At 58.5% G+C, this 27,149-nt stretch overlaps 1 protein-coding gene across 6 annotated transcripts; it reads right to left on the bottom strand.

Moving 5' to 3' along the window:
- Positions 1-2,018: 2,018 nt before the first annotated feature.
- Positions 2,019-24,826, bottom strand: RAB3IL1 (RAB3A interacting protein like 1). 6 transcript variants are annotated; one of them, XM_005577607.4, is made up of 10 exons: positions 24,583-24,826; positions 12,697-12,949; positions 12,215-12,310; positions 12,042-12,119; positions 11,117-11,335; positions 9,399-9,527; positions 9,191-9,303; positions 7,104-7,203; positions 4,030-4,096; positions 2,019-3,085 (listed from the first exon to the last, which is right to left on the bottom strand). In XM_005577607.4, exons 1-10 carry the CDS (start codon positions 24,732-24,734, stop codon positions 3,003-3,005), a joined length of 1,290 nt encoding a protein of 429 aa, XP_005577664.3. In that variant the 5' UTR covers positions 24,735-24,826; the 3' UTR covers positions 2,019-3,002. The 6 variants fall into 6 exon arrangements, with proteins under 6 accessions (XP_005577664.3, XP_005577665.3, XP_005577668.3 ...); XM_005577608.4 differs by having other exon boundaries at positions 2,019-3,082; XM_005577611.4 differs by lacking the exon at positions 24,583-24,826 and adding an exon at positions 21,590-21,746.
- Positions 24,827-27,149: the final 2,323 nt, after the last annotated feature.

Here is a 27,149-nt window from a genome sequence, read left to right as displayed (position 1 = left end):
AATAAATAAATAATAAAAAATAAAACGTGGTCTACGCATACAATGGAATATTATTCAGTCTTAAAAAGGAAGGAAATCCTGTCACATGCTACAACAGATGGGCACTGAGGATATGACGATGTGAAGTGAAAGGAGCCAGTCACGAGAGGACAAATACTGTATCATCCACTTAAATGAGGGCCCTCGTGCAGTGAAATTCATAGAAAGTAGAATGGGGGTTGCCTGGTGTGGGAGGAGGTAGAAATAGAGGGTTGATTAATGGGTATAGAGTCTCAGTTTTGTGAAATGAAAATGTTCTGGAGATATTTCAGAACACTGTAAATGGACTTAGCACTACTGAACTATACACTTAAAAATGGTTAAGGGAGCCGGGCGCGGTGGCTCAAGCCTGTAATCCCAGCACTTTGGGAGGCCGAGACAGGTGGATCACGAGGTCAGGAGATCGAGACCATCCTGGCTAACACGGTGAAACCCCGTCTCTACTAAAAAATACAAAAAACTAGCCGGGCGAGGTGGCGGGCGCCTGTAGTCCCAGCTACTCGGGAGGCTGAGGCAGGAGAATGGCGGGAACCCGGGAGGCGGAGCTTGTAGTGAGCTGAGATCCGGCCACTGCACTCCAGCCTGGGCGACAGAGCGAGACTCCGTCTCAAAAAAAAATAAAATAAAATAAAAAATAAAGGCTTTAGAATCATGCCTGGCCCAGTCAGTGCTCAGCTATTAGCTCTCGTTGAGAGATGCTGAGTGTGCGCGTCCATGCTTCAGGCATTTCAGTTCTCTGTTTATGACCCCACCTGGGGTCTGACAGTAGGCTATGCCATTGCAGGGGAGGCAGCGTGGGTCTGGGATGTGGGACCGTCTGCCTGGCTCCCGGAGTGTGGCCTGGTGTCTCCTGTCTTGGGTATGGCTGGGCCAGGAGCACAGAAGCTGGGGGTAGGTTAGACAGCTCCAGGGCCCAGACTTCCAACTTCCTTTGGCCTCCAGCTGACCCAGGACTGACAGAGAGGAAAGAAAGTGACTGCCACTCAAGAGAGGCTGTGGGGATCACAGCAGTGAACACAGCCTCTTGTGCCCTTTTCTGACACCCTCCTTTGCCTGCCTGCTTTCCTCTCTTCCATCTGACTGTGCATGTTCTGGTATGTTTTGTGATTGCCAGTCTTCCCCCGGACATTTTCAGCTCAAGCACAGGTGTCCCCAGCATGGGTGGAGGGCTTCATGAGGTCCCGGCCAGTCCATAGCCAGCCTGACCTACCAGCTGAGTGGCACCAAAGCCTCAGGCCAATAGGGAAGTCCCCACAAGGTGTCACCAGCCCAGTACACACTGATCCGACTCAGAAGCTGCTGTGCTCTCCGCCACCCCAGGAAGGCACCTACTGGCCTGGGCCCACATCCCTACAGGTCGGGAGGGGCTCAGCCACCACAAGACACCTTCCCAGCCCCACTCCGGGTCCTCAGAGGTCCTGGCCACCCCCACCTCTTCCAACTATGACTGCTGCCCCTTGGTGAGAGCCCACCTAAGACCTGGGCTGGGAAACCCAGAGCTTCCATGGTCCCTGCCTGTACTTCCAGCAGATATCACCAATCCATCCTGTCACTGTCCCCCTGAGCACCAGGCGGCCTGGATGCTTTGCCTCTGAGCTGCAGGCTTCTGCGAGACTGGAGGAGGCCACTGCTGGAGGCAAGGAGACCCAGGGGAGGACCTGCCCAAGGTGCCACAGTGAGGCAGCGGGAGAGCCAGCCCTGGTGCCATTCTTCCCGACAGCAGGCCACCAGCCACGGGGAGAGGGAGGCCTGGCTCATCCCCCAGTAACCCACAGCCCTCTGAATACTAAGGGAGGACTCCAATAGTCCTCCCCACAGCAAGTAAGTGGTGATGGCGGAGGTGGGGTGGCTTCAGGATTTGGGTTTAATCCCAAGCACGAGGGTGGGCAGGGAAAGGATTTGGTTTCATTCCTTCAGATGCCCAAGCCTTGGCCAGAGCCCCAGGGTGCAGGAGTGAGGGCGCGTGGCCACCCAGCCTGTACCAACAAAGCCTTCCTTTATTAAATAGAGATCGCGTTACATTCCATCCAAAGAAGGAAATCCGGACGTGGTGAGGGATGTGTCCAGGTGGGCGCCCTGAACCCTGGTCCCGAGTGGGCTCTGATGGGTAGTAGGGCCCAGTCCTGCCTGCCCACCCAGGCCCCACGTGCCAGGGCGCGTGTCTGCATGGCCACCCACAGCTGAAAACAGGCGTGGGCGATCGGAAGCCCTGTCTGTGTTCTACTGTGGGAGAAACTGCCCCAATCCTTCCAGCGGTTTTGGGAGCAGGGCCTCCAGGAGCACAGGGCTGAGATGGGGTGGGAGGGAAGGTGACAAGGGAGGCCTTTATGAAGGGGGAGGGAGGAAGGGGGAAAGGAGGGGAGGGAGGGAGGGGGGGCCTGACTCATCTTAACAAGGCTTTGGGGCAGTTCTGTGCTCCGGAGGCCCTGCCAGCCCCTCCCAGCAGTCCAATAGGGAGGCCACCGGGAACAAGGCATGGGATGGCCACAAGGGGGCGCCGCTGGCCCAGGGCTTGGCAGCTGGGGCGGAGGGTACCCTGGAGATCCAGCCACCCCGAACAGTCCCCTTCTGAAGACATGCCGGCAACAAGGCACCTGCAGGCGGTTCTGGGGACTGGGGAGGGGGCGCTGGCTGCCTCAGGTGTCCCCTCCCAAGGGCTGAGGCCCCCTGAGTATGGATCCGAGCTCCCTGGTCTTTGGTGCTTTCTTGAAATCCTCCTGGTGGTGGCAGAACCCAGTGGGGAAGAGAGAGGGGTCTTGCTGTGAAGTCCAGGCCCGTCTGTCCCTCTGTCTGTCCCAGGATGGACATGTGGTGCTGGCTCAGTGCTGCCTCCATGGCCTGTCTGTCCATCCGTTCTGCCTCTGGCTCAGGGCTGGCTCCAGGCCCGTCTCCCTGTGAGTCGGCTTGTTCTGGGATGGGAGTTTGCTCTGTCTCAGAGCTCCCCTTCAGGCCTGGGCTGTGCCCTAAGCCTCCTGGGGGAAGAAGCCGAGCTTGGCCAGTGACATCTCCTTCCGCAGCCTCATGATCTCCCAGAACATGGGCTCTGCTGCAGGCAGAGAGAGGGCGGGCAGGTCAGGGGCAGCTCAGGGCCACCTCGGGCACATGGCCAGGTCCCCTCCCGTGGCTTTGAACGGGGCAGCTGGCACAGCACCCTAGGGTCCCCAGCCCCCAAAACAGATGACCTCAGCGAGTGGCTGGATCTCTCTGAGGCTCCACTCTTGAGCCTTGGAAACTGCTGCGTGTCGACCACACTCGAGGGATCTGTCTGCACCACACTGACGGCCACCCCCACAGCCCGATGCAGACACGCAGGCACACGCTGTCACATGCAACAGCGGTGGTCCAGACCTGGGAACTACATTAGACAAGGCACAGATGCCTCCCTGGGACCCTCTCACAAGGACCCTGCGCAGTGAAGGGGGGACCACAGTGGCCATCCGGGGATCTAACAGGCGTCAACACCCAGCGTGCCTTGGCCTCCAAGGGGACTTGACCCCCAGGATGGAGAGAAGACGGCTCCTTACTCAGAGGGTGGGGCCAGACTGGTTCAGAAGACTCAGCAGGGAGCAAAGTTGGTGGAGGAGCAGGGAGCCAGGCCTTGCAGAATGGGCTGTGGGGGAAGGGGGTGGAGGGAGGCCCTGTCCAGCATGGAGTAGAGTGGGATCAAAGGCTGGAGGCGGGCGAGCCTGTGTTCAGGTGACCAGGAGGAGATGGCCACACCAGGGCCAGGGAGAGATTCACAGGGGTGACCCCTTGTGCAGGACCGAGAGAGGTTTGGTGGCAGAAGAAAGACCAGCCGGACGGACTCAGGTACACAGCTCAGCACCCAGGAGGATGGTGTGAACCCTTTACTAACCCACAGCCCTCCCCGCTCCGCAGCCTCTTAGCTGAGTCTCCCCTCCACTAGGGGCAGCTGGGCCCAGAGGCCGCTTCCCCACCCAGCCCCACTCCCGTGTGCCATCCCTGCACCGGCCACCAGGGGGCGCTCACCGTCCTGCCGCACCAGGCCTTGCTGGATGTAGCGGATGTAGGTGAAGAAGTTGCACACTGCGGTGATCTGTGGGCAGAGGCGGGGACGGTGTGACCTGCCAGCCCCGCACACAGGATCCCCTGACAGGCGGATCTGAGCCCAGAGCAGGAGGCCCCAGGTCCCCGCAAAGCCAGGCAGTGCTCCCTGACTCAGCTGGGACTGGGCTTTCAAGTAGTAATCAACAACAGCATGACTAGCACCGTTATAATAACAATAGCAGCAACCATTTCATCAAGCGCCTGCAGCGAATGAAGCAGACGCGCTTATTATTCCATTTTACATGGGGGAATGCGGAACCACCTAGGGGAAGCTGCTGATATCCATCACGGAGATGGCGGAGCTAATGAACCAGCGTGCAGCAGAGCTGCGAGATGAACCGGGCAGCCTGTCCCAGAGTCTATGCTCACCCTTCTCACAGGCCGGCTTGCTCCAGATGCTGGAGGTCTGGGCCAGCCAGGCCTCAGTCCAGTGCTACTCATAACATTAGGAAAGGAAAGGGGGTCAGAAGCCGCTCACCTGGGCTGCCCGGGGCCCCTGGAGCCTCAGGCCTGCTCCATGCCAGGCCCCGGGCACCCTGTGTTGGCTCAGACACTGCTATGAGGATTCATACCATGGAGAGGGTACTGTTGGTGCCTGGCCCAGGGCCCCTTCCCAGGCCTGGGCCCCATCTCCCAGCTGCTGGGCACTAATGGCTCCGAGGTGGCCCCCCCCCCGTACCTCCACCTCCTGTAGACCTCAGTCGATGACTGACTTGTGTGGAGATAGAAGTCACACAGTCCCCTTGCCTCAGGGTGGAACTCTGCTAAGAGCCCGGTGGATGGGGCTGAAGCTTGGCTGCGGCTGAGGCCACGTCCTAGCTGGACTCCCCCATCCCTTCCCTCATTCTCCTGAGAGCTGCACACAATCTCCTGGTGAGGCTCTGCCTCTATGGAACCCAGCCTAAGACAGGGTGGAAGGTAGCTGGCAGCTGTGCCTGCCCGCAACAGCCCCTACTGAATGTCCAACACTCCCGGGGAGGGACGTCGAGTGAGAGGGGCACCCACAGGCTGGGGAGCGGAGAAGCTTTGGGGAGGGGCAGGACGGTGGTGGCCTGGCAAAGATAGGGAGGTGTGAGAGAGCGGGGCGAGGTTGGGGGATCAGCCTGTTGTGGCAGGGACAGTGCTGCACAGGGAGGGTTGAGGAGAGGCTGCGGCAGGAGGGTTGGGCAGGGCAGAGCTCAGGACAGGAGCAGGGACAGTGGATGCCCACAGAGGCTCATGAGCAGGGAATAGCAGGGACGGGGGCTTTCTCTCTCCAGGGAGTGTGCTGGGGAGGAAACACTTCTCCCTGTAGACCCCACACGTCTTGGTCTTTCAGGGCAGGGACCACATCCTAAAACTTCAGACCCTCACCTCATTTCCCTCCCCCAGCTTCACCCAGTGCAGCAGGACACCCAGGCCAGGGACTTAAAGTGCTAGAGGTGACTCTGTTGAGCATGGGATTATCTTTCGTGTGGCCTGCTGTTGAGCCCTGGTTGGGCCTGGAAAGGGGTGATGGAGACATGTGGCCAGTGAACAAGGCTCAGTGGGCACAAATCCACAGGGTAGGGGCTACAGTGGACTCAGAGCCAGGATCCCAGGTCTCGGCCGTGTGGTCCTGAGCACACCCCTTTCCTTTGCCAAGGCTCAGCCTCCCTTTCAGTAAATGGGTGCTCAGCACAACGCTGGGAGGACTCACGCTCAGAGGCCTTGTGGAGTCTGGCAAGGACAGTACAGTCTGCTGCCAGCAAAGGGACCGTTTGTCCCCTTTAGACCTGCTCCCCCGCGAGGAGCCTCTAGCAGGCCTGAGATGGTTGCTCGAACTGTGTCACTGGAAACGTGTTTCCAAGCATGTTCTCTCATTCTCCTCAATGCTCTTAAGAGTCAACAGGGGGACAGAGGAAGAGGAATCCCTGTCCTCAATCCCCAGCTCGGTGAGAACCCGTGTCCTGGTCTGGGTCACTCGGCAGGGGAGGGTGGGAGCTGGGATTCCCAGAGGCCCCTTGGCACTCACGGCCGAAATAAGGCTGGTGCACCAGATGCACCTCTGAACCTTCTCCAAAGCCTTGGCCAGCACCTGAGTCTGGGTGTCAGGAGCCCTGCACTCACCCGGAACTCTAGCATCGCTCCTGGCTTAGGTGACACTGAATGACAGAGGGGGGCGATGTCATCCCACGACCACATTTCATATATAAGGCTGCGTCTGAGCCAACTGGAGAGTGGCCCTCCTAATGGCTCTGAAGTCAGCTGCCCTGTGCAACAAGGCCATGTGGCAGGGGACTGTGGGTGTCCTCTAGAAGCTGAGGGTATCCCCTGCCAGCAGCCAGCAAGAAAACAGGGACCTCAGTCCTTCAAACACAAGGAACTGAATGCTGCCAACAGTGTGAGTTTTGAGGAGGACCCTGACTTCCAGAAAGGAACACAGTCCCCTGACAGCTTACTGCGACCTTGCGAGTCCCTGAGCAGAGAATCCAGTAAGTAGCGCTTAGACTCCCGACACGGGGAACTGCGTGCTATCAAACCACTGCCCATGGCTTGGCTGTGTGGCCCAAGTCAGTCTCTGTGCCTCTCTGAGCCTGTACCCTGCTCTGTAAATCAAGATGTAAGGCTGGGTGTGGTGGCTCACACCTGTAATCCCAGCACTTTGGGAGGCCAGGGCAGGCAAATCACCTGAGGTCAGGAGTTCAAGATCAGTCTGGCCAACATGGTGAAACCCCATCTCTAATAAAAATACAAAATTAGCTGGGCGTGGTGGCGCATGCCTGTAATCCCAGCTATTTGGGAGGCTGAGGCAGGAGAATTGCTTAACCTGGGAGGCAGACGTTGCAGTGAGCCGAGATTGTGCCACTGCACTCCAGCCTGGGTGGCAGAGTAAGACTCCGTCTCAAAAAAATAAATCAGTAAAAATAAGTAAATCAAGGTGTAGTGCTATTCATAACTCCCAGGCCCAGGGCCCAGAGTCCCAGCACCCAGGTGGCCCCAAAGGAGCCAAGTAACGCTTGCAAAGGCTGACTCACCCTGGCCCGGGAAGATGGCGAGATGTAGTAGTGGCTTTCGGAGTCTCCGAGCCGGATTCGGTGGCGGCAGGTGCGGGTCAGTCCGCTCAGGGCACATGTGCTGGGGGAAAGCAAAACGGGTCATGAGGGCTGGCTGGGGCTCGCCCCCCTCCCCCCCGCCCTGCATGCAGGGAAGATGCAGCAGCCAAGAGGATACATGGGGAGGGGCAGGCCTCCCTTCCCCCACCAGGCTTCTAAAGGAGCCCAGAGCCAGGCAGAGAAGGGAGCTGGCCCCAGCCGTCCCCGAGACAGTCCTCGAACTAAGCTGAGCTCTACCCCTAGAACCCTTGTTTTGCCCTACTGGGCAAGATAATTGGTTAATCTCATACCAGGTGTACAGAGCCCCACCCTCTGCAGGCTCTGCAAATGCCTCTCCCTCCACTTCTGGGGACTCAGACCAGGCACTCCTCCCCACAGCTAGGCCAGGGTTGAGGTCTGGCTGCCTCCCCCTTCCCAACACTCAGCGGCTCCCCTGCTTTATCCATCCAGGCCTTCTGACCCCATTAACCCCCATGGTTCTCAGCTGTGTGCCAACCAACTCCGTCTAAGAGCCTTCTCGCATACCCTCTTCTCTCCTCCCCCAGTCCTGCCTGACTGCGCTCAGCATCTTCAGCCACCCACACGCAGGGTCTCTGTGGGCCCTGAGCAACCCCCATCTGGGCCCCACTCCCCAAATCTGCTCTTTGCTGGCCATGATCTGCTCAGCTCTCTCTTCCTCACCCTCCGCTTGCTCACCAGGTCCCCAGGTCAGGGCACAGCAGCAGGGCTTTTGGCCTGCATCCCCTCGGCTCCTTCTGGCCAACTCTCTGCCTCATTGCTCTCTTTCTTCTCCACATCAGAGCCAGGGGCTCCTCCAAAAACCCACGTCTAACCCATCATCTTTCCCTCTTGCTTTCCTAATTCCCAAGACATAGGGAGAATCCCAAATAAAAGAAGGTTTAAAAAGCTCCTTGGCTGCAGGACTTATCAGAGCATTTGTTGCCTCCTGGTTCACTGGGACTCTGATGGACCGGAGAGCCTCTTTTCAGGTGGCAGCTACTGATGACATTTTTTCTTTTTTGAGGCAGGGTCTCACTCTATCACCCAGACTGGAATGCAGTGGTGCGATCTCAGCTCACTGCAACCTCCGTCTCCCAGGCTCAAGGAATTCTTCTGACTCAGCCTCCAGAGTAGCTGAGATTACAGCCATGTGCCACCACACCTGGCTATCTTTTGCATTTTTAGTAGAGATGGGATTTTCTCCATGTTGGCCAGGCTGGTCTCGAACTCCTGACCTCAGGTGATCCACCAGCCTCAACCTCCCAGAGTGCAGGCGTGAGCCACTGCACCAGGCCTATTGATGACTTTTGCCGCACTGGCTGGTGGGTTAAAGCCCAAACCTGTGAAGGCTCTTTACACTCTGGCTCCAACAGCCTCTGCAGCCTCCACCCCAATTCCCTGTCCCCCCACTGCTTAGCCAGATGCCCCAGTGGTGCTTCTGTTAATATCCCAGCTTCTCAGATCTTTGCACATTCTGTTCCCTCTGCCAGAAATGCCCTTCCCTGCTTGGCAAACTTCTATTAATCCTTCAAAACCTGGCTCAAATGCTCCCTCTCCATAATGAGCCTCCCACCAGGGTACCAGCCATCCCCAGCCAGCTCTTGGCTGCCAAGGTGAAATCCTCCCCAATTTCTGCCCCTTGCTCCCCCTGGCTATTTTGTTCCGCTGCTCCCCTGCTCAATGCCAGGTGAGTAGCTGGAGGACAAATGCCAGGGCTACTGCATTATTTATTGGCAGGGGCAGAGCCAGCAACTGACAATCATGGTTCAAGAAGAAAGGGAGGGCACAGGGCAGGCCAGTCAGGAAGAGGCAGACCCCAGCTCCCAGCCTCTCTGGAGAGCCTGCAGGTTCACAGAAAACCTGCCAAACTGCCTCCTTGCCCTGTGAGGGCAGCAACTGTCCCTGTCCCATTGGCGTTGCTGCATCCTGACCGCCCCTCGGCGCAGCGAGCACACAGCTTGGCAGAGCTTTCCTGCATGGGCAGGAAGGAGCTAAGACCCTCAGCTTACTTGGTGCTGCTGCACTCAACCTCGGCCACCTTCACTGCAGGCAGTGTCTGCGAAGCCACCGGCTCAATGGTGAGCGTGTTGTCCTCCACGGCGGCCCGTACCAGCGTTGAGAGCTGCGGCAGACCAGGGTGGCAGGCAGGGTGGTAAGGGGCTGGGCCCTGGCGGAGGGGCGGGTCCCCCAGCTGGCCCTGCCTCTGCCATGCCTCACCTCCTGCATGGTGAAGTCCAGGCAGGGGCCCACGTCCTCCCGGTGCACCCTTTCCAGGAAGGGGCAGGTCTTGTCCAGGGTGGGGGCTTCCCTCCAGGCCTGGAACTCTGCAAACAGGATTGTGTCCACCTGTGGGGGAGGGCAAGCGGGGTGGGGGCAGTCAGGGGACTAGGGCCAGCACAGAAGATGCAGGCTGAGCTGAAGGGGAGCGAGGGAGGGCGTGGGGCAGGCCCAGCAAGCCAGCAGGTCAGTCCCCAGCAGACGTGCAGGGAAGCCAAGTCCAGCGGCAGCAGAACTCCCTTCTGCCCTTTGCACCAAAGAATTTAGAACTACAAGTTTTGTTTCCAGGTCGGCGTTAAATTTCTTGGTGCAATAGGATTTTAGAGTGGGGTGCAGGGCTTTGTCCTGAAGACCATCACTGCCTCCTTGAGGAGGAAAAGTCAAAGAGCAACTGGCAGGAGGCTACAGGTACCAGCAGGTACACAGGCACGTGCACACAGGAGGGGACACACACAGGCTGCCCAGGGCCCACGCCTCGGAGGCGACTGCTGGCCTACCCCAGGCCGCATGCAGAGGGAGGGAGGCTGGGAGGGGGCAAAGTGGGAGGCCCTTCTCTGGGGTCATTTACCTGTCGGGAAAAGGAGGGAGAGGGAGTGGAGGCGGGGGCTGGGGGCTCCCCAAGAGGGAGCTGCCAGGCCGGCTCGTAGGTGAGGTGAACCGCCTTGCTGGGGACCACGCAGAGGAGCAGGGAGAGCAGCGGGGCCAGCCCGGGCTGGGCCGGATGGACAGACAGATGGACGGACAGACAGGCAGACAGACAGGTAGACAGGTGCACAGAGACAGAACAGGAGGAAGGGGAGAAGTTAATGTACATTCAGAAGCTCAGAGCTCAGGAGGTGGATGAGGGCCTGCTCGTCTTCCCTGGAGGCCCTGGAGACAGAGGTGGAAGCCAGGATGGAGTTGAGTGGGCTGGCGCCAGGGACCCAGGAAGCTGGAGGCACCACAGCCCTCTGAGCGCAGCCCTGAACTCAGCTCTTGACGTCCCTGTCTCTTTGGTTCCTCTGGCAGCCCCAGGAGGCCCCATTTATCAGGTGAGGAAGCTGAGGTGCTGACAGGTGGCCGCATTTGCCTACGGACCATGACCATGAGTCCAGCCCAGCCTGGACCCAGCAACTGGTGTGGCCAGCTGAGGTGGGATGGAGACACCATCCAAAGGCCACGCTTGTCTCCGCCCGACAGTCAGAGGGCGCCAGGAACCCCCTGAGCACAGGGCTGTAACCAGGTGGTCCTGGGGCTCAAGGCTGTGGCCACACGGGGTTCAGGCAGCCTCCCCGCTGAGGCCCAGTGGCTGCTGCTTGGCCTCTTAAGGCCAAGGAAATGTGTGTCTCAGTGGAAGCCCCAGATCCTCAGGGCCAAAGCCATCCTCAGGGCCAAAGCCAGGCTCAGGTGCAGAGACCACTACCTACTGCTTGGAGTCAGCAGGGCAGGGAGGGGGCCTCAGGTCCCCAGATGGTGCACCCTGGAGGCTGCAGGCCAAGTGCCTCGGATCACAGGAGGTTGGAGAGAAAGGACCTGCCCAGCCCTCACATCCCAAAGAGTCGCAGGACAGGCTCCAGGTCACACAGCGTGGGGCAGGCTGGTCCTCACTGGGCTCTGGCCCTGCCTACCACAGGCACTGCCACCCTTCCCCGTACCCAGAGCCCGCCTCCCGCCCTCACCTCCTTGCCCTCTCTGTCTGGAGTGAGGGTGTGTCCCGCAGCGGGGCACACGGCGGGGCAGAGGGCGCTGCTGGTGCTCTTGTGGCGAGAGTGGCCTTTTCGGGGCCCAGCCTTGGTGGGGCTCAGCAGCTGGGGGTGAAGCTCGCGGTTGGGAGAGGCTGGTGTGGATGTGATGACCAGTGTCTTCAAGGCTGTCACCTCTGCCTGCAGCATGTCGATCTGCATGGGATGGGATGGCTGTCAACCCTCACCCAGGCTGGATGCCATCCTGGCTGCCACCGCCTATCAGCCCAACTCAGGACAATGCACCCCTGCAGCGATGAGCAGCTAGTCCCTCCTGACACCCTCAGAACAGCCTTCGTGGCAGAGACCCAGACACTCATTTTACACATAGGGAAACTGAGGCTCACAGAGGTGACATGGTCTGCCCAAGGTCGTGCTGTGAGCAGGATTCTGTTAGGAACAAGTGTCTGGGAGCTGGCTAGGCCTCCCATGAGAATTCTTGGGGCCCCCACGAGCCAGGAAAGGCCCAGGCCTCACATTTTGCAGATGGGCAACCAGGCTTGGAGAGAGGAAGCAACTTGCCCAGGCTCAGACAGCCACACTGAGTGAGGTTTCTGCTTTGTGAAGTGGGGCTGGGAGGACAGGGAAGAAGGTACAATAATCACAGGGTCCTCCCAGCCCCAGCACGACCCCAGAAAAGCCTCTGCCTTGCAGCAGAATCACTGATGAAGTCCCGGGGCACTGGGCCCTGTGATCTCAGACCCCCACCCTTCCCTTCCCTCCCTGGGCCTGGGTTCACCCATTCCTGCTGGCCCCACTGGGCCAGGCGAGCGTCCACTCAGGCAGTGAAGCTCACTGTTCGCTGAGCCGGGAGGCAGGGCGGGTGCCTGGGCTGGCCTGGGCAGGCGGGGACGGGCCTCACCTTGCCCCGAGCCTCCTTCAGCTGCTTTTCTGATGCCGCCTGCTTCATGTTGGCTTCTCGAACCATCTTGTGAGCTTCCTAGGAAGAAGGCAGTCCCTGCATGAGTGGCGAAGAGCTGATGGACGCCCAGGTGACCCATTCCCCAAGTTGTTCCTGCTGCTCAGCCCGTGTACCTCGAACAGGCTGGCCGTCAGCTCCTCCAGCTCCTGTTCTAGCTGCTCCCGCACCTTGGAGAGCCGCTCACATTCCTCGTCCTTTAGCTTCAGCTCCTGGAGGAAAAGACGCAGGCACTTGAGGCCCTCAGCATCCCCAGGCCTGGCACGGGAGGGACCAGGCCCACCTGACCAGGCTCCATCCCCTGGTTATTTGATGTGGGGCCCAGAGCTTACTTCCTCTGGTGCCTGACAGTTGATGATGCTTTTTCTGTTTAGCCGCAGCATGAAGCTGAAGCCCTGCCTGCCAGTTCATCAGAGCTCAGGGCAGGTTTGCAGTCAAGACCACCATCGGTGTGCCCAGCACAGGCCTGGCCTGCAGTTGGCCTCAGCGAGGGCACATCCCTCTCCTTTGGGCACATCTCTGGGCACCTGAGAGCCCACAGCTCTCCCAAGCGGACTTCTTCCCACCAAAGCCCCCCAAGCCTGCTACAGGCACCCACCTTCTGCGCTCTGTGCAGCTCCTCCTTCAGGAACTCAGAGCCCTTCTCTCGGATCTCCATGGAAGAGCTGCGCAGGCGCAACACGTCCAGCTGGGTGGCTGCAGGGCCCTCCTGGCCTTGGGCCTCCTCCCCTGCAGAGGTCTCCACCAGGGCTCCTGGGGACTCCCTGTGGCCTTGGCAGGGGTCCGTGCTCTTCCAGGGGACCGGGACAGCTGCAAGGGGTGGCGGGAGGCCCTGGTCTGGCTGGGGTGGGCTGGAGACAAACAAGGGCATCCGCAGGTTCAGGGTGGGGTCCTGAGGCTTGGAGAGCTGAGCCCAGAAACCACTCCGGGGCAATGTGCCTACCACTTGAGCCTCAGCCTTTCCATCTGAAAACTGGGACACTACCAGCTATCATCAGGGTTGTTACAAGGGCAAATGTCCAAGCACAAAGTCTCCTGGGGCAAGAGGCTCATTCCTCTTTGTCAACCACCCCCTCCAGCCCAGGGCTGAGGGCTGCGTTTGGCACATGCAGTAGGTGTTCAGCACACAGTAGGTGTTCAGCACACAGTAGGTGTGCAGCACACAGCAGGTGCGCAGCCTGTTTGTCTAACGGACGACTGTAAATGCATCAGGCGTGAGTCCCACTTGTATAAAGTGAAGCCTATGCCGATGGCCCTACCTCAAAGGCCACTGAATGATCAGAGGAGGTGTGCGTAAAACCTTGGCACCTCGGATGCACTCAAGCAGGAGCTGCCTTCACTGATACAGTTAATGCGAACTCTGCCCCTTTCGGGGTGGACCCGAGAGGAAGGATGAGGCCAGGGCAGGCAGGGCTGAGGCAGGAAGATTCTGCAAACATCTTAGGCAAGACAGACCCACTTCCTGTCCCCCTGGACTTGGTGGGGAGCAGTCCCAGCTCTCCCCTGGCCTGCCGTGTGACCTCAGGCAAACACCCACTTCTCTGGGCCTCAGGACCCTCCCTTCCCTGAAGCTGCAGACCCTGAAGGTGGTGTGGGGCCTCACTCCCCCCATCCACATCCGCCACTCCAAAGTGGACCCTGGAGAAGGAAGGGAGGGCGAAGGCCCGGCCAGCGGTGTTTTGTGCCAAGACAGCACCTCTGGACTCGCTCACTCAGCAAAAGCTGGAGGCTCCTGAGCCAGCAGCTTCTGAGCCGCAGCAGCCAGGGCTGGGGCTGGGGGGCTGGGCAGGCCGCTGATATCAGTGAGGGAAGTTGGGGGGAGGGGCTCAGGGAGGCTGCACCAGAGGGGGAAGGCAAGGCCAAGGAGAATGTGGGACTCAGGACAGCTGAGGCAGAGGGAGGAGTGAGAGGTAAGTCTGTGGACCAGTCTCCCCTCCCTGTCCTCAGGACCTTGGGAAGGTCACCAAGCAGCCCCTGAGCCTCAGTTTCTCCCTTGGTTAACACACAGAAAATGGGTCCCCAGAGACTCCAGCAAGGAGCCCACTTCCAGCAGTGAGTCCCTTCACACAGATCCGTCCAGCTGCCCGGCTCCACCTGCCCTCCGCTCTGGCTCCTCAGGCTGGGTCCTGCCTGACAGGGATGTGGGTTTGAGGATTAAGGTGGGGACACATATCCATCACTCCATCAACAGTGTCTATGCCAGGCAGGGCTCTCTCCTAATACTCTTGTTTGGGGAAGTCTTGTTGGCAACGGTCCCCCGCAGCCTGAGAGCTACGGTGGTGCCCTGGGCTGGGGTCTGTGCCCTAGAGACTCACACTGCCAGATTCTACCAGGTCTCTAACCACGCTGTCTCCTTTAAAATTCTCTCAACAGCCACCAGGCGCAGTGGCTCACGCCTGTAATCCCAGCACTTTGGGAGGCTGAGGCAGGTGGATCACCTGAGGTCAGGAGTTCGAGACCAGCCTGGCCAATATGGTGAAACCCCGTCTCTGCTAAAAACACAAAAATTAGCCGGGCCGAGATTGTGCCACTGCACTCCAGCCTGGGCGACAGAGCAAAACTGTCTCAAAACAAACAAACAAACAAACAAACAAAAAACTCTCTGATCGGCCCTCATGGCATCATTCCGTTCTACAGATGAGGGGACAGAGACTCACAGAGTGAAGGCACTTGCTGGGGGTCATGCGGCTGGTCAGTGACAGTGCTGGGACAGCTGGCCAGGTCTTCAGCCCAGGCCCAAAGCTTCCCCACTGCAGGGGAAGGGCAGGTGGGCGGGGAGTATGAGTGTTGGAATCCGCACATCTGCTTCAAGATGAAGGGCTGCTGGGCCCAGGGGGACTCGGAGGCTCCTCTTTGGCTGCAGTAGGGAAATCTGACCCACTTCTGGCCCGAACTGGCTTCTCAGACTCTGCGCAGGCCCAGAAACCCCCTTTCCAGAAGGGAAGGCCTGGGCAGGGGGAGCTGTGGCAGAGAGAACAGGCCAGATGGGGCAAGCCTGGGGTCCACGTCAGCCTCTGAGCTGGGGTACACATGAGCCCCTGAGAATGCTTCTGAAATTCTCTGAACCTGCTTCCGCACCTGAGGGACAGGAGCTAAAATCCTGCAGGAGGGGCTCTAAGAATCAAGAGCTCTAAGAGCAGTCCCAACCTGGCGCTGGGTGAATCGTGTTCAATCCACAGCCATGTTTGGCTGAGACGCCCACGAAGCCTGCCTGGCCTCTGGGTCCCGCGGCTTAAACTGGAGGCCTGGGGACCCCTGCCAACAAGACTTCCCCAAACAAGGGTGTTAGGAGAGAGCCCTGTGTGGCATAGACACTGTCGATGGAGAGATAGATATGTGTCCCCACCTTAATCATCACGGCCCAAGCCCTCAGGTGGGACAGGATGGCCATAGTCACTCAGGCTGGGCTGGAGGCTGCTCACTGCAGGCCAAGGGCAAGAAGCGACAGCACAGGACAGGACAGAAGACTCTCACCATTGCCTACGCCCTGACCGAGGAGAAGCAGACTGATGGCCCTCCCCGGGGGGCCGGGCTTCATCCACCAGTGTGGTCTGGGCCTCTGGCCACAGTGAAAGACTAACTCTCTCTCCTGCTGGTCCCAAGCACACGGTCTGGAGGTGTGGCTGGCTGTCCTCGCCATTTTCCCAACAGGCACTCACTTTTGCCTTGTGGGGCGGAGTGGGGACAGGGCCCAATTTTGCAGCCAGAGGAAACAGTGGTCCAGGAGGCCTGAGACAGAGTCTGTGACACCCTTCCCATCCCCCCCAGTAGAAGAGCCCAAAGCCCAATCCTAATGGCAGGAAGTGTGGGACACGGGAACAGTGGGACCACCCGGTAGCCACCAACTCCCCAACGCCAAAGGTGGCAGGAGCAGGAGGGGAAGAAGGGCCTGACCTGCCCTTGGAGGGTAGCCGGAATCTGCAGACCTTCCTCCCCCTCATTTCCGGGCTGCAAGGCCCACTCCTGAGACTCAGAAATTTCAAAGAGGGGACCCTGGGCTCCTCAGGTCCAGCCGAAGCCAGAATCTCCGATCTCACACACACTGCGGCCTCCCAGAGCAGAGGCCTGGAAACCCGGCTGTGAACACCCAAGTCAGTGGCGAACTCAGTCCTGGGACAAGCAGGGACCACTTAGGTTTCTGCTGCCCAACGTCCCTACCCTCCTCAGTCCCGGTCCACCCCTCTCTGTACAAACCTCCTCAGTCCCCGTTCCCTGCGGAAACAGAGCCCAGCATCTGGGATGAGCCACAGATGCCTCTGGAAAGGGGCCTGCTCAGAGGGTAGGAGTCAAGGTCAGAGGTAGATGGGGCAGCCAACATCCCCCATCCCAGAGCCAGCTCCCACCGCCGAGAGGGCCCCGGGCAGTTCATACAGGAAAGGCCCCCTGGGTCACTTCCCCAGGAAACACACAGCTAAGAGAAAACGTAGCAACCACAATCCTCACCCCACCAGGCCCGCCCTAGGACGGCCAGCAGGGCTTTTGCCCCGACCCACAAAATAAGAAGGAGACCTAGACTCCGCGGCCCTCAGTATCTCCCTGAGCCAGCAGGGCCTGGTCAGAGGCCAGACCAGCCTATCCCTCAACCAGTGCCCAAGAGGACCCTGTCCAGTTACCTCCTGGAACTAAAGACCCCTGTTGGTCATGGGCACAGTGGATTCATTAAATAAGCAGGGGAGGGGACAGCACGGGTGGCTCTGAAAATGGGCCAAGGAGAGGGCTGGGAGGGCACACTGGGACCACTCAGCGTGCTGCCAGGGCCCAGGCCTCGAGGGAGGCTGCAGAAACCCCGACACAGGGCCTGGCTCCTGGGGGTGGTACCATGGCACAGGGGCCTATTCAGACTCACACTCTGCCTGTGCAGTGAGGCTGAGGGGATGGAGGCTGACAGCCATGTGACTCATATCCAGGGACCAAGGGAGTCCCAGGAAAGAGTTGGTGGGCTAGCTCTCAAGCCAGCCTGCAAGCCCAGCAAAGCTCAGCTCCCCTAAAGAGCAGCCAAGTCTTCAGCCCCCAACCCACAAGCATGTCAGGTTCCCAAATGCTTGGCCACATCCGCTCCAGCACACCACTCCACAGGTGTCGTGGGCCTGGAAGCTCGGGACAATTGCAGGGAGATGTGCTCCTCCATCTGGTTTCCAGATGAGGCCCCTGAGGTTCAGAGAGGGATGGTAACCTGGCCAGAAAACACAGCAAGGAAGCGGCAGGATGGGAACTGAACTCAGAGTACAGGCATAGCGCATCACGTGGCCTGTCACCCAGAGGAAAGGGGATGAATGGCGGTTTCGGAGAAGTGAGGCAGGAGGCAGATGGGGTTTGAGGAAGTCTGAGACAGTGCCCAAGTACTAGGGGTGCCACCCAAGACTGCTGTACAGCCAGGCAGGACCTGGCCTAGGAGGGGACAGCAGAGGGGACACACAGAAACAAAAGATGGGAAGGGGGAATTGTGGGAGGACCAGCAGCTGGATAGGGGGCAGGAAAAAGCAGTCATTAATTAAGATAATTCAAAACTAAGGAAAAGGTGAAAGTTGAGAACAGTGGTGCCCATGCTGGGAAAGAGGAACTGGGAGGGGGTCTTTCAGGGACAGGAAAGTGGGTGGCTGAGGCATTTGGGAAGTGGCACGTCCCGTAGGCAGCTGAGGGGGAATAGGCAGGATGGGGTGACGCTGTCGAGTGGCACTGGCTTGGGAAAGCAGCCGCAACCTGAGCCTGGATGATGGGCTGTCAGTGGAGACAAGGGCTTGAGAGCCAGCCGGAAGAACAGACGAGAGTGTTGGACACTGGAGCTGAAGAGTATCCAGGACCCGGGGATGAAAGAGATCGTCATGAGTCTCACTGAGTTGGGCCAGGATCCAATGAGCTCAAAGCAAGGAGGGGACAAACGGACAGGTGGGAACCAAGGAGGGCCTGGGCCACAGGGGAAGGGGGAGCCAGAGCGGGCAGAAGGGCACAACAGCACGTCCTAGTAGAGACCATGGAGGAGGGGGAGAGAAGGTCAGGAACAGCGGGGGATGGGAAGCAGACCAGAACATCCAAAGCAGGTGAGTCAGGCCGCCAGGCCAGCCCAGCCCAGCCCTGGCAGGGGAATCCAGCCCTGTCTCTCCACCGGAGCCAGCACAGGGCCTAGGTGGGGGCGCATCTCACTACTCTTCGGCTACAGGGCCGGGCACGCAGTACATCCTCAAATCTGCCTGTGGTGACCCTGCCCATTCAGTCCAAGAATTGACACCGAAGGCCTCCAACAGCTAGCGTGTATACTGAGCACCCATTATGTGCCAGGCACCCCACCAGCCGTGACCCATCCAATCTGCACGACCAGGCGGCCCCCTTCTTACCACATCCTATTTTGGTTTGCATCTCCCTCCCGCTACCTCATTTCCCAAGACCTACTGGGCATAATTCCTGTGCAGAGCTCGAAGGGTCTAGGACAAGCAGGATTCTAATGAGGATGTCTGCCCCCAACACCCATGTCCTGATTACGGAACAGCAGGAAAGATCTCCACCTGTTGAGGGGTAGGGCAGGCAGTTAGATCATGGAGGGCTTCCAGGGAGCAGCAACAGCAAGGGTTATACAACCCCTTCCCAATGAAGAGGCCTGCATGTCTGACCCTGGAGCCCTCGGGCCATACTTCAGACTCTGTCTCATGGCCTCTAGTCCCCCGTGACTTAGGCCTTACAGGCAGGAGCTCACAGATCCATGCCCTTAGAATAGCCAAGGCCCAGGGCAGGGAAGTGACTTGCTCAGGATCACAGAGCCAGTTGGTGGCCCCTGCAGCTCTGCCTGCCACAAAACCATGCTCCCCAACTCCTGGGAGGCTGGAGATAGGCATGATGAGCCCTGTCTCTGGGGAAACTGAGACCGGGGGGGAGGGGGCTGCAACACTGTCATGTGGGAACTCGAACGCTGGCTTCCGCTGGCCAAGTCCCAAGTGCCCAGCACTGTGTTAGATACAGAAGTACTCAAGACGCTGTCCTCACCTCGTCACCTTGGAGCAGGCTTGGCACCCAAAACTATGAATGTGTGAAACTGTGGGGAATTGGAAGGGGAGCAGCCCAGTTTGGGGAGCACCTAAAGTCAGACTGGAGCTGCCTCTGGGTTTGGAGTTCAGGGCCCAGGCTCAGGAGTCCCAAGGAGGAGAACTCACCCAGGCTGCTGCAGAGCCCAGCCACTGCCACCCACCCCAGAAGAGCAGCCCAGGGCTGGGGCCATGACCAGGACCCGGCCATTAACAAAGCACAGCCATCAAGAGACAGAGCTCAGTTCATTTCACAGGTGAGGAAACCAAGCCCAGAAACATCACTGACCCCGCCCTGGTCACCAACTCTTAATCCCAGCTCCTCCTATTCTAGATCAGCAGTTCCAAATATACACCTGCCAGAGTTGTCATCGCTTGGTCAGTCACCTGGCAAGTATGACTCTGAACAGGACCCCTCCCAACTGCTGCTGGGGTCTGGGTGAGCTCCTAGGACACCAAGCACCCAGTGGGGGCTGGCGGCTTGGCCCCTGACTCTAAATTCCTGTTTCCACACCCATATAGGGGGCCATTGAAATACAGAGCTCAAGATAACCCCCAAGCTCTGCCTCACCCCTTCCCCCAGCTCCTCACTGCCCCTCATCCTTTCCATCTGCATTTATGAAGCACCTATTATGATATGAGCTCAGCACCCAGCTAGGCCCCCGGGGGTGCAGGGGTGCATGCAGGAAGTGAGCCACATTGAGGATTCTGTGGGGGTCAGCCTGGCAGCTGGCTCATCCAGAGTGGCGCTGGGAATATGGCAGGGGGGCTGGATGGGGGGGAGGGGTCCTTGCCCAGGATTTAAGGCTCTCCGACTCTCCTCGAAGCAACCATCCATCTACTCATGGCTCTCAGCTGTGTCTGGCCTTGGCCTGGATGCCTCCAGGGAAGGACATTCTCTGACCTGAGATCATTCCCACCCCCAGAAACCACTTATTTTACCTAAAGGCCCAGAGAAGGAAGTCCACATTCTCAAGGTCACACAGCAACTAACTCAGTGGCTGTGTTGCCTGAGTCCACCCGGCACAAGACACAGGCTTCCTGCAGAGGAAGCTACTCCCCAAACACAATTCACCCCAGGCAGGACTGCCCTAACTTCTCCAGGTATCACAAACCCACATCAAGCACTTTCTCCTAAGCCAGCCTCCTTCCTCCCAGCACAATGCCAAGGAATACACTGGTGGCCTTCAACTCTCTCCCTTTAAGAGTCTCAAGCCTTAGGGCAGGGCGTGGTGGTGAAAGCCTGTAATTCTAGCACTTTGGGAGGCTGAGGCAGGTGGATCACCTAAGGTCAGGAGTTCGAGACCAGCCCAATCAATATTATGAAACCCTGTCTCTACTAAAAATACAAAAATTAGCCAGGTGTGGTGGCGTGCACCTGTAGTCCCAGCTACTCAGGAGGCTGAGACAGGTGAATTGCTTGTACTTGGGCGGCAGAGGTTGCAGTGAGCTGAGATCTCGCCACTGCACTCCAGCCTAGGTGACAGAGAAAGACTCCGTCTCAAAAACACCTCACCCCTACCAGGAGCCCACTCTCTTCTGCAACCCCTGCTGGGGATGAAAGGCCATCTCTCCCCTAGCATCGCAGCTCAGTCTTTGCTAGGTGCCATGGAGTGAAGTGGATCCTGCCTGCCTTTCCAGGGGGGACTTTGCTCACTCCCCAGCTGTAGCTGGGCAGTAGCCCTCTCCTGGGACCACTCATCTGACCCAGGGGGCAGAGGAATACAACCTGTCACCCATTCGGGCCACATTTCCTCCAGGACCTGGTCTTTCCAGGCCACTGGGGAGTGTTTGGCCAACTCCACAAAAACACAACCTTTCTGCACATACAGGGAGGGGGTGCCACATCAGATGGGCCAGGAACTGCAACTGCCCCTGAGAACCAATGGCCTGAACAGACATAGCCACAGGGGCCACTAATCCAGAACCCGGAATCTGTGCTACCCCACTCCAGGCTGCAGGGCGATCCCACTCCACACCTCTGAGAGCCTCCGCACTTCGGGAGCCCCACAAGGAGGTTCTGCCCTCAACTTGGGAGCCGCCCTGGCAGAGACCCAGCCCCTCTTTCCCAGCTACACTGCTTTCCAAGAGTTCATCCAGCCGAGGGGGTTGAGGGACGGGTTGCGAGGGTGGACTGGGGGTCTCTCCTCTAGGTGCATGCCCCGGAGTCGTGCACACTCTTCCCCATACCCCGACTCTTCTCACTTGCGCTCCTGATGATCTAGGAGGAGTTGACGCTGTCACCCCGGGACGGTCGGCTGCCCACCCTTCGCATCCTGCACCCCGAGAGAGACTCCCGACCCCTCCCCCGGAGTCTCCCGGCCGCAAGTCGGCTCGCCTGCAGGCAGGGCGGGGGCGCACAGCACCTCTGGGTGGCGGCGCAGATCCGGCGGGGACCCCCCCCCCCCCAATCATTCTGTCCCGGGAGGCAGCCGCGGCCCAGACCCGGCGCGGGACCGCGAGCGCGCGCGGACCTACCCGCTCCACATCCCGGCGCCTCGGGGCGCCCGGGCGTTTGTTCCCAGCGCCGCCGCCGCGTCCTCCCCGCGCCGCGTCCCCGCCAGCCGCCGACTCCTCCCGGGGCCGAGCCGCCCCACCGCCTGTCAGCCCAGCCCGCGGCCGGTCAGTAGGTCTCAGCTGCCTGGGCTCGCGGCCCCCAGCCCAGCCCCGACCCTGCCCTGGGCGGGTCACGTGGCGGAGGGGGGCGGCCCGAGGACACGTGCCCGGCCCCGCCCCTCGCCGGCCGGGCGCTGGGATCGGGCGCGCGCTCCCAGGGCCCGGCCCCACCCGGCCCGCCGCGCCGGGACAAGGAGACCGCGGCGCGGGGAAGGAACCCGGCCCCCAACATCCCGCGGCCCGCGCCGCGCTCAGACTCCCTAGCTGACTCGTCCTCTCCAATCGCCCTCTGCACCACCCACTTTGGGCCACCCCTGCTCAAGAACCTACAATGGCTCCCGGGCTCTCAGCTCTTGGATTCTCACACAGATTGTCACTTAAGGCCAGCAGACACCCTCCCCCATCCTCACCGGCACTCCTTCCCTAGTCTATCTGCTTAGTGCCTGTCCCTGTGCAATATCCTGCCTGCTGGGAAGGGGAGGGGACAAACCCGAAACAAGTTTTCTGAGTCCTACTCTCTGAGTTTTACCCCGAAGGAGTTTCCACTTCTGGTCCAACTCTCCTCACCCAGCCTCCTGCCTCTTAACACACTGTGCCCATCCCTGCCTTTACCCACCATCTGCCCTCTGGATAGTATTCCCCACCCCACCCCCACCAACACACACACATACGCACACCTGTCTGGTTCCTCATCCTCCGTGAAACCTTTCCCTGAATCCCAGACCACTGGTCTACCTGTCCCTCAGTTCCTCTGTCCCACCCATTCTGAGTCCTGATCATTGTTCTCAACTTCAGCCTGGGACTGGACCAGTAAGAGCAGAACCCCTCTTCTCTCCCACCAGGAACCATGGCTCCCACCTTCCCTGTCTGGGGGAGGACTGGGAGCTTGGGGGGAGGTACTTGCCCTTCTAGGTGCTACCAGAGGTCCTAGTGCTGAACCCCTCCAGGCCCACTGACTCAGGCCCCAGGCTCAAGCTAGTCAGATCTTCATTTGAGGACACATTTTATTCATTCATTCAACTCATTCATACATTCAGCCACTCCATCTGAGCATAGTCTATGGGCCATGCAAGGGCTGGTGACCCAGAAGGAAACTGTGCAGACATAGGCTCTGCCCTCCTGGGGCTCCATGATGGAGGATGGAGGATGAGGGAGGTATTCTCTAAGACCTCCATGTCCAGAGTACAAATAGACAACAGTGCTCTTTCCCCACTGGGCATAGTGCACAACAAGGTAGGGAATCTGGAGAGTGGAGGCGAGGCTGGATTCTATGCCTTGCTTGCTCCCTTGGCCAGCATTTTGTGCAGTGAACAACCTTGGCAGTTCTCCCTAGCATCCCTTCCAACTTTCTAGAATCATTCAGCCCAGGCGTCCCATAGCCATCACGCAGCAGGGCAGTTGTTTCCATGGCCATGGCTTCCAGAGGGCAGGGATTCTCTCTTTCTTGGAGCTGTGTTCCCTCACCCCGCCCCCAGCCCAGCTCAGGGTCTGGCCCACCCAAAGCAGATGTCCACATGTGTTTGCTGGCTTGAATCCCTCATCAGTAGGTCTTGAGCAACTGTTGTCTTCCTGGCCCTTGTTTTGTTCACTATTTAGAGAAGGAGGAGAAAATGACACAAAAGGAACCCAGCACAGGGCCCTTGCCCTCAAGTCTTCACAAGCACCGGGAGGAGGTAAGTCATGGCAACCCAGACCAGTGGGAGATAAAGTGGGTGGAGGAGGCGTCAGCTCAGGGCTATGTCCCTGGAGGAAGAGTCCTCAGCCTGGGACAGCTGGTGGACTGGGGAGGCCCTTGAGCGAGGTCTCGAAGGACAAGTGTGTGGTCACCACTCAGAAAGCATCGACACTCAATTTCTAACCAAAAATAGCCTGTCATCCATGCTTCCTGCTACCATGGACTCCTAGGCCTCACTGCCTCCCCCAGTAGGGAGGACCCTACTGCTCAGCTGAACTTGCTCCTCAGCCAAAAAGGATGGGCTCAGAGAAGTTAAGGAACTTGCCAGATATCACACAGCCAGGGGCAGTGGGGCTGAGTCCTCTTACACCAGTTTTCCAAAAAGACCATCCAGAAACTAGAAGCTCACTGGCAGCTGCAGCTGTGTGCAGCCAGGCAGCAAGAGGTTCCCGAGCACAGGCTATAGGTTCCTGGCCAGTGGCAGGGAAGGGAGAAATAAAAGTTGTGTCTGGGCCAGGCGCGGTGGCTCACGTCTGTAATCCCAGCACTTTGGGAGGCCAGGACAGGCGGATCACCTGAGGTCGGGAGTTTGAGACCAGCCTAACCAACATGAAGAAACCCTGTCTCTATTAAAAAATACAAAATTAGCTGGGCGTGGTGGTGCATGCCTGTAATCCCAGCTGCTCAGGAGGCTGAGGCAGGAGAATCGCTTGAACCCGGGAGGCAGAGGTTGCTGTAAGCCGAGATCGCACCATTGCACTCCAGCCTGGGCAACAAGAGCGAAACTCCATCTCAAAAAAAAAAAAAGTTGTGTCCTCTGCCCACAAGCCACTGCCCTCCTGACCCTCCCTCCCTCTATCCCCCTCTGCCTGCTACATCCCAAGCCTGACAGCCTTGACCACAGACCCTTGGCTGAAGGCAGCTGAGGAGTAGGAGACAGTCAGCCTGGATGACCCAGGCCCTGATTCTGGACTTACAAGTCTGACCTCAGCTCACTGTGTGACCCAGGACGAGTGTCTTGCCCTATCTGAGCTTCAGTCTCCACCTCTCTACAGCCACCAAATTGGACAAGACAGTCAGAGCCATTCCCTAGGACTCTCTGAGCCCAGCTTCTCACACCGGCTGCCCTGAAGCTCGCCAAGATTCCCCCTCCCCTCCATGCCGCAGGTCCTGAGCTCACCTTTCTGTGCCCCAGGGCTCTTCTCTCAAGCTCCCCTCAAGTGCAGGGCACAGGCCTAATGGGGCGTAGCGGACAGTCCCTGCACTCATGGCCAGGAACACGGGGCATGTCCCTCGGGCGGGGCACCTGGCGTGCTCCTCAGAAGAGTCCATGCTTGGAAGGCCAGACTGAGGGTCCCTCTGGAGGGTGCTGGGAAGGGAGGTAGCAGGAGCCTTCTTCCCCCCACTAGGCTGGGCCTCACACTAACCTTTGCTATCTCCTCAGAGCAGCAGCCTGGGAGGGAGGCACCACCTCCCAGGACAGCCGCTATCTCCTTCAACCCCGTAATTATTAACTCCTGTGGCTCCTCAGGCAGCAGAAGACACTGGGCCCTCCTTCCTGGGCTCTGGGCCAGGGGAGATGAGACACCTCAAGAGGAGGCCCCGTGTTTCAGCCAGGCTCCCAGATGGTCTACTTGTCCCCTCGCCACACAGGCTGGGGCGTTGGAAACTGCCTGTCCAGCCTTGACCCTGTCATAGCTGTCGTAAGCTGGCTGTGGAGCCCTGACAGGCCCTCCCGACTGTGACCACAAGCCTGAATATCCACTTAAAACTTTGTTATTGGCCGGGCACGGAGACTCACGCCTGTAATCCCAGCACTTTGGGAGGCCGAGGCGGGCAGATCACCTGAAGTCAGCAGTTCAAGACCAGCCTGACCAACATGGTGAAACCCCGTCTCTACTAAAAATACAAAATTAGCCAGGCATGGTGGCGCATGCCTGTCATCCCAGCTACTCGGGAGCCTGAGGCAGGAGAATTGCTTGAACCTGGGAGGCGGAGGTTGCGGTGAGCCGAGATTGTGCTATTGCATTCCAGCCTAGGCAACAAGAGCGAAACTCCATCTCAAAAAACAAAACAAACAAACAAACAAAAAACTGTTATTATTATTATTTTTTAATTCTTTTTCTTAAATTTGAGATTCCTAGTTTTGTCTTTTTTTTTTTTTTTTTTTTAATTTTTCAAGGCAGGGTCTCACTCTGTCACCCAGGCTGGAAGGCAGCCTCAAACTCCCCGGCTCAAGCCATCCTCCCACCTCAGCCTCCTGAGCAGCTGGGACTCCAGGCATGTGTCACCATGCTTGGCTAATTTTTAATTTTTTTTTTTTGTTTGGAGAGACGGGGTCTCGCTACCCTTAAAACTTTTCACCACCACCACCCAGGAACAACTCAGTGGTAGCAGCTGGGAGCACAGGCCCAGGGTCAGACAGGCTGGATTCAACCCCACTTTCAGACGGTGTGCCTTTGAGCACGTTAGCCTCGTTGTGCCTCAGTTTCTCCAACTATGAAATGGATTCTCACCCTCCAAAGCACACCAGGCCAGTTGCCACTGCCCAGATGTGCCCATTCCTCTTCTTTCCACATACTATCCCACCTGTCTGCAATCTCCACTGCATCCTGCCTCTGCTGGTAAGTTTCTCTTTTGTTCATACCCCCTCCTCTAGGAAGCCCTCCCCTGTGGGTTACTTTTTTCCTCTGCAGACACTAGAGCCCTCAGACACATGGTTAGCCCTGCACATGACAAACACCCCACGGAACTGGTGCAACTCCCGCAAGAACTGAGTGGCCCTCTGCGCAGAGGCTGGGCCATCCTCGTCACCCTTCTCAGTGTCCCCTTGCCTGGTACACAGACCCCATCCATCTGTGGGATGGTGTGAATGTGCCACCCTGTCTTCATTTGGCCCGAATTCTCATCCTAGTTCTGCCACTCGCTGGCTGTGTGGCCTCAGGCAAGTCACTTAACCTCTCTGGGACTCAGTTTCCTCATCTATATAAAATGGGAACAGTTCTCCCCTGTGAAGTAGTGAGTATTAAAGCAGATAACATTTGTGGCCAGGTGCAGTGGCTCACGCCTGTAATGCCAGCACTCTGGGAGGCCGAGGTGGGAGGATCGCTTGAGCCCAGGAGTTTGAGACCAGCCTAGGCAACAAACTGAGACCTCATCTCTATTATTAAAAACAAACAAACAAACAAAAACCCGTCTCTACTAAAAACACAAAATATTAGCCGGGTGTGGTGGAGGGCACCTGTAGTCCCAGCTACTTGGGAGGCTGAGGCCGGAGAATGGCATGAACCTGGGAGGCAGAGCTTGCAGTGAGCCGAGATTTCACCACTGCACTCCAGCCTGGGCGACAGAGTGAGACTCCGTCTCAAAAAAAAAAAAAAGGTTTAAAAAAAGAAGAAAGCCACAGGGGTTGGCTCATGCCTGTAATCCCAGCACTCTAGGAGGCCAAGGCGGGTGGATCATCTGAGGTTGGGAGTTTGAGACCAGCCTGCCTGACCAACATGGAGAAACCCTGTCTCTACTAAAAATACAAAATTAGCTGGGCGTGGTGGCGCATGCCTGTAATCCCAGCTACTGGGGAGGCTGAGGCAGGAGAATTGCTTGAACCCAGTTGGCAGAGGTTGCGGTGAGCCGAGATCCTGCCATTGCACTCCAGCCTGGCCAACAAGAGCAAAACTCTGTCTCAAAAAAAAAAAAAAAAGAAGAAGATAACATTTGTGAAGTGTCTGCCACAGTGTGGACTGAAAG

Source organism: Macaca fascicularis, chromosome 14 (assembly GCF_037993035.2).
Source record: "Macaca fascicularis isolate 582-1 chromosome 14, T2T-MFA8v1.1".
Taxonomy (NCBI): domain Eukaryota; kingdom Metazoa; phylum Chordata; class Mammalia; order Primates; family Cercopithecidae; genus Macaca; species Macaca fascicularis.
This window is presented reverse-complemented; position numbering and strand designations above follow the sequence as displayed.